This window comes from Limulus polyphemus, unplaced genomic scaffold (assembly GCF_000517525.1).
Source record: "Limulus polyphemus unplaced genomic scaffold, Limulus_polyphemus-2.1.2 Scaffold3343, whole genome shotgun sequence".
Classification (NCBI taxonomy): Eukaryota; Metazoa; Arthropoda; class Merostomata; order Xiphosura; family Limulidae; genus Limulus; species Limulus polyphemus.
Genome location: NW_013668953.1, coordinates 114743 through 122039, shown reverse-complemented (window position 1 = coordinate 122039; position 7297 = coordinate 114743). Strand labels below are relative to the sequence as shown.

Here is a 7297-nt window from a genome sequence, read left to right as displayed (position 1 = left end):
CCAGGTTTTTAGTGTTATAAGCCTTTAAATTTACCGCTACGTCACTGGTGGGTGAAATGTAAAAGACAGAAAATTATATTTAAATAAAAGATAGTACAAATTAACTAGAATAAACTAAAGCTAATAAATGCTGACTAAAACTGGTTAATTCACGATTAGTCTGTTAAAAGTTATAAATTAATATGAGGGGACGCATCTGATTTGGTTTGTTTTGAATTTCGCGCAAAGCTACTCGAGGGCTATCTGTGCTACCTGTCCTTAATTCAGCAGTGATAGGCTAGATGGAAGCCAATTCTTGGACTACTTTCTTAACAACGAAGAGTGGGATTAATAGTTACATTATAAACGCTCCCACGGTTGAAAAGGTGAGCATGATCGGTAATGGAGATTAAAATCCACGACATGAAAGTTGCGAGTCGAGCACCCTAACCATCAGGTCATTTCATGCCCAACGAGTCTCATATAACATAGTTGTGGTTGGAATACTGTATGAATCATTTGTTACAACAACAATTGCTAGAGTTGCGAACGGCTTTTCCAAATTGACGAAGTCATAAGACTTTAATATTAGACTATTAAATTTCAAACACTGCATTTATTTATCAAGTTCCTTAGTGGAACTATGTTTTTGCGAGAACGAGCTGCAAACCGTAAATCATCGGATTCATAGTTCGAGAACGCTAACCATGCAAAAATTAATTAATAATAATATAAAAGTTAATTGGAAGAAGCTTGCTGTGTGTTATGTCGGAATCATAGAGATAAAAATTATCTCTAAGGTCGGAATAACTTGTTAGTATATAGTGGTCAGAATTATCACAGTTAAATTTAGTTCTTCTACAAAATTAGGAAACTTCTAGGAAGTAAAATGTGTATATTTCATGTGTATTTTTGATCTTATCGGTGTTTTTATTCAAATCTCTTTTATAAGAATTTCACTGTATTCACTATTATAACTTACCTTTTTTTTTTTTTCAATTTTGTATTTCATAACATTCAGTAATTTACTATTGAATGTCAGAATTTATCATCAGAATTAGAAAAGTTAAAAAGTTTTTTTTTATGGTGAGTTATTTTAACATTTGCGACATTATGAATATTTTGCACAGAAAATCAGATTAAATTATTTTTGTGCGTAAGTGTAAATGGTTAGCTTATTCGGTTATTATTAACGAATTTATATCCTAAAAACACATTTGTGTTTGGGCTAATATGGCTAGGCCTAATCTAGCAAACGAGTCTAACTACTATTACTAATAATGATAAAGAAATAGTAATACTAATAGTATTAGTAGTTTAGTGCTTATACCAACGACATAAAATATTTGAAGAATCTTTTATTGACTTCTGTTGAAAAAAAATCACGTAAGTTGAAACTTGGAGTAACTTGTAAGTTGAATCCAAACGACGTGACCAACCATCAATTTATTTTGTATTTCTGAGTTTGTAGATCCCGAATCAGGAGTTAAAATTTACATGAAATGGATAACTTAAATCTGTATTTTTATACCGTTTGAGCATTTCCTGAATTTTTTTGATACCCAAAATGCATTTTGCAGGGGCTTTGACAAGTGTAATTGTAATTCTTTCTTCACCTTTACTCTAGTGACTGCAGTAAAAACTATGTAATAGGTCAAGCTAATAGTAATAAGTGTAACCTGGTAATGACATGTTTGTAGAATTAAACTTGAAAGACAAAATTAGTGGGAAATTCTTATTAATTTATGATAATGGGTAATGTTTTAGTAGTATATTTTATAGCATAAAACAAATAGTATTAAAATCGAATTAGTATAATTTTTATTTTAAGAAATCATTTGCAAATAAATCCTTAACTTGAAAATGGGTCAGAGGTTCTGTTGCATACCTAAATGTAAAGACAAGATATACCAAAAGTAAAATGGCTGATGAAAATATAATGTGACAAAAGTTTTCAAAGGATAAAACAAATTAAACAATACATAGTTTGTGTATTCATAAAATTTGAAGAGATTCAGAAAGAAAGTTTCAACACAAAATTATGTTCAGTTTCAAGCCTAATGATTTTTAAAAGTTCGGCAAAGGGGATTTTCAGCTATTAATAAAATAATATACTTATCATAAGACAATAGTATTAGGCCTCTTATACAATATTATTAGTAATGTATTGTGACAAACATAATTATCATCATGCTTCACCAGCTTAAAAATAGAAGTGTTCAAATCATAACAGCAGTGAAGTGAATATATTCTATTTTTGTCTACCGTTTTCACTTTATATTCAATAGTTTTTTTAACAACAATGATTGAGAATTTATCATTTGAAGGTACACAAATATAATAACTTTATTTTTGTCCTTGCCATTAAAACCACCTGTAGGTGACAACTATATTTTTTCATGTATTCTTCTACAAAATAGTTGTAATCTTTACACTTTTTAAAAAATAAATTATCAAGTTTTTGTGTTTAACATTTGATAACAAAGTCAGGTGACAAGATCTCTTTATTTTATTAATGCTTTTAAAATATGTCAACTTTTCATTCTGTTACCAACCACACAAATGCACATGAGTTACTTGTGTTGTTATTGGCTGTGATAGATAACAGTGGACTGGTCAATTGCCATTTTTAAAAAGTTGGGTTAAGCCTTAAAATTAGTAAAGATAATTACACAAGTACTGGGGGCAATGGGGTAGGCTGTCATTGTCCCAATCAGTATTGAATTAAGGACTTGAGGGGCATGGGGCAAATTTTGTAGGGGGGCCCTCAGAACTGAACTTTCATAATTAAGTCAAATATAATTCAGTACTACTTATGAACTGCAGTTTGAGCTATACATAATCGGAGATGTTAATTCTATATAGAGAAGGTCATTGACTATTAATAATATGATATTTTCTCTCTATAGAAGTGTTCCTTTTTTTAGTGTCAAATTCACCTTGGATTGTTATTTTTACTGGGTGTTACTTTAATATTCAACTTATTTTTTCTTCTGGACAACTCTATAGCATTCATTTCTTTCTAAGGGATAACAGAACCATTTGACCCTTCCAGACCATCCCATTTCTACCAACACAACACATTGTAGCATTGAGCTTAGTATATTTTGCAATATTACTAAAATATGTCTTATTTGCAAAAGTAACAAGAGTCATGTGTATGGATAATTAGTTTGTTTATGTAGATATGATTATTATTACATGTACACTATAGTTTGAGTGGCTATACATGTGAAATTAAATTGCTTGTGTCAAAGTGACGTGCTTGTGAAATAGTTTAAAGGTGTTGTGTGTATTAAAAGTGGATATAAGTAACACATCATCCTAAAATAAACTTTTTTTTGTTTTCAAAGCATTTTGTGGGGAATTATCATGCTCACTGACACAAATGCATTTTAATACTTTATCTAGGTAGTTGTAACCATATTTCTATATTATTGATTAGTAAAAATTTAAAAACTGATGTTTTAGGGAAGTACTAGAAATACAGATATATTCATTTGCATGTAGGTCTATAAGTGTTGTGTTTTTGTATAGATTTTATTTTTTAATTTATGGTATTTTTCAAGGTTTTGAAGCAGAGGTCAGGTTTTTTACAAATCTGTCATCATGCCTACACTGATTGAAAGACCAAAAATGAGCCTAGCTATGTGGGCTGCATTAAAAAGTCATATAATGAGACAGAGAGAAAAGAAAAAACAAGGTAAGTTTAGAATTTTTCAACCAAATCTTTGCTTTCACATCAAAAGATCAGTTCTTTAAATTAAATATATATTTTTTGTTAATCCGCTGACAGGTAATTTGCATGAGAGAGTGATGCATTTAAATAAACTGTAATACACAGAGAAAGCTATATGTCAAGTGGCATTCTGATATTGTAAACTACGTTAAATACCTTGTGATGAGTTACATAATTGAAAAAATTTATAGTGTATGAAAAGTGAAAATTCGGTAACATGTTTAAATTGTTCATTGATTGGAAAACCATCCATCAGAAAATGTGTGAGTTAATTATACAAAATGGAAGTGATAAAAGACGTGAGAGAAGTAACATTTATAAAAATATAATAAGAGAGAGTTAACCCATTAAAATAAATGTAATGTATCAGTCAGACAAAAGAAGGGGGGGGGATGAGAGAGATTTGGTTAAGGAGTGACATGCTTGAAAAAGAAAGAGATGAGTGGTAGACTTCATTAGGCAGTAGTACATGAAATTTCCAAATTATTTTATGAAGAACCATTTTCTCAGTTGAAATTATTGACAACTAAGATATTAGTTATATGAATTGCCACTTTTTTTATTTTATTTTATTTGAATAAAGCTATTTCAGCTAGTGGTTTACAAAAGTAATCCAAGATAATTTGAGGTGGGGTGGAGGGGGTAGATTGATAACAAGGGTGTAGTGCTTCCTTTAATAATAATAAAAAGTGAAATGCAGCTTTACCAATAGGTATTGTCCTCAGTGGCTCAGCGGTAAGTTTGAAGGCTTATAATTCAAAAAACTTGATTTTAATACCCGTGGTGGACAGAACACAGATGTGTTGCTTTGCTCTTAACAACAGATTAAGCACACAAACCAATAAATAGCTGATTACATATTTTAAGCATTGAATAAAAGCAAATTTTAATGGTATCATTAAAATGTTTTGCTAGAACTTTTAATGAAGGGGTACCAGAAATCATGATTCTGTGGGCTGATAGTGATTCATGGGCCATCTATTATGTGCTAAGGATCTGTTGGGTTCTGTCATACTGTAAGTTTGCTTTATGATAATTATCAATGGTGGGACTTGAATTTGTGAGTTATCTCTTATAGAGCAAGAAGCAGATGCTGCAATAGAGAGATTAAGAAGAGAACAAGAAATGAAACAAAAACAGAATGCTATGACATTAGAAGAAATAAAAGATCAGGTTAGTCAAAGATAATAACTTGTTGGTAAAAATGGCTACCTATTTTAGGGTTTTCATTAGCTTAATTGCTTAAGGAATGTTGCATGTGATTTATTTATATGTTTAGTTCTTATACTGTGGTTGTTTACTGATGTGTAGTCCTACCTAACTATTTGATAAAAAGTGAACCAAATGGGGTAACCATTTGACTGTGCTTTACTTGACTTACAAATCCTTTGATCAAAAATATTTATTTTAACCCCTAGCATGAATTCTTTGCCAGGATTGGTTAAGAGCACATTATGTGATATGAAACATTTAATGTTGGCTTGAAACTGGGCAACAAATTGCATCATTGTTGCTTGGTTGTCAAAATCATTGCCATGTATGTGTGACATCATAGCAGAACTTTGCAGACAGCAGTTTGTTGTAGCCTATTTAAAAAACTTTGATTCATTTAGGCCTAATTACAAATAATTTGCTCAAAACCTATGAAATATATGTGGACCTTTCTTATGGCTTAAGATTTCAGTTACTTCCAGATGAAGAGCTGCAGACTCATTTAGGCAGAAGAACTTTGCAGACAATGTCTTGCTGCACAGTGAAAACACTGATTCATTTAGGTCTAATTTACCAACAACATCAGAAATCTTGCCAGAATTCTTGGCAAATTTTAAGTTGAATTTAGATGGTGTTTACTTTATATATATTTATTAGTATAATAACATGATGATGAGCTGTTATTTTTTGAAAATTAAACAATTTCTAAGTGTTGTTGATTTTATTATTAATTCTTGCAATGAGATCAAAATCCTCACTTAAATGTTAAATTTTAAGGTTTACCTATAGGAACTTAGGGATTTAGGCTAAATATATTATGTAACAGTGCTAATTAATCAGATTTTAGTAAAATTGAAAACAAAAGAAGGGGAGGGTATAGAATGAAAAGTTATTGATTGGTGATTTTGTGCAATAGGTCATTTGTTTCCTTCACAACCAGTCAGTAACTGTTCAATTGTACTATAACTATTTTTTAATGACCATTAACTAGATTCTGTTTGTCTTTGCATTGAGGTTTTTTTTAATACACATTTCTATTTTTACTAAGTTTTCTGGTTATGATCTCTTTTTCACCTGTAGATTGCTTCTCTTATACAAGAACTGCCACTCTCCAGATATTCTGGATCAGTTGAAACATTTTCAGTAAGAAGTCAGAGAGAGGAGAGTGAAAGTCACTTGCATAAGATCAGATCCTTTTATTACATTGTTGTAAACCTTTGGGGATAGTCAATGAATCTTTTTTTTTTGAGCTACCATACTTTTCATCCTTTTGTTTTGGATGGCCTCATATCCTAGTTCATACAGTTTTTACTGTCTACTTTTGACCATCTGAGGTAATCTGCTGTGTGATCCATGCATATTATTTATCTACACAGTTATATGATAAATAATGAGTTGGCTGGGTGTTTTGCAGCTGCTTCCTTGGAAGAGATTTTCTGTTCAAACTGTCTTCATTTGTTTAGTAATTGATTGGCTGTAGTCTTTTTGGTTAGATGGTCTGCCTGTATCTTAGATGTATGTGACAGTGTTTTGAGTCAATTTTAGTTCCTTTCCATCTACACCTATTATCAACAGGACATCCATTAGGCTAATATTTTTAGTCTCTGGAGTTTTGTCTCTGCCAGTGACTTTTGAAAAGCTTTTTAAGCTGCTTCTCAGGTTTGGCTTGCCACATAGGTGAAAGCTCTAGTTCCATTGAAACAAGTACTGAGTTAGGTAGTTTCCTTCATTATTCTGTTGGACATGTCTTTGTCTTTATATTCTAGATCTGGTTAGTCTTTTTGATTTCCTCATCTTTGATTTTGATCAATTTTTTCTTTCCCTTCTAAGCCTTTTATTTTATTTTTTATCTGGTGATCCTGGTTCAGGCTGTTGTATATTTTATGTCTATGTCAGTGATGTTTCATGGAGTTTTTTTGTGATATGTCATTCTCTCTCTTTATATTTGGATTGCTCATTTTTTATGGAGGATGTGAATTGCTTGTTGGAGGAAGATACTGATATAATTCACGAGGACTGCTTGAGAAAATAAGCTTGGCAGAGCTCATCTGGCTTGGAGTAAAATGCTCTCAAGCTGAGAATCTTGTCACTTGTGTTTACACCTGGTACTTGCCTGGCACCTTTGTTACCTAGTTCAAAAGTCACTACCTGGATCTGTCAAAGCAATGACTAACATCAAACTGCATGCATTCTTTTCATTTTTTTTTCGGCATTCAAACTTTGCAAGGCCGTCTATATGTAAAATTGAGAACAGAATGTTGTATACATGTTTTTTTATGTTAAGAAAAAAAAAGACTTCACCAAAACTTTGCTGCATGTTTTGTTTTCTATGCATTCTTTTCTCCCTGATAGTACCATAAGCCTTTT

At 31.3% G+C, this 7297-nt stretch overlaps 1 protein-coding gene across 2 annotated transcripts in view; it reads left to right on the top strand.

Annotated features, from left to right (window-relative positions):
* The first annotated feature begins 930 nt into the window (after nt 1-930).
* The window catches only part of LOC106469181 (G protein pathway suppressor 2-like), a 36003-nt gene continuing 29636 nt past the window's right edge, over nt 931-7297 (top strand). Inside the window, exons 1-3 of one of the 2 annotated variants that reach the window (XM_013929646.2) lie at nt 931-1065; nt 3549-3682; nt 4797-4891. In XM_013929646.2, the coding sequence (XP_013785100.1) occupies nt 3589-3682; nt 4797-4891 (189 nt within the window). In that variant the 5' untranslated portion in view covers nt 931-1065; nt 3549-3588. Of the gene's footprint in view, nt 1066-1085; nt 1366-3548; nt 3683-4796; nt 4892-7297 lie in introns of those variants that run through there. The other variant, XM_022397621.1, reaches the window with a different exon arrangement.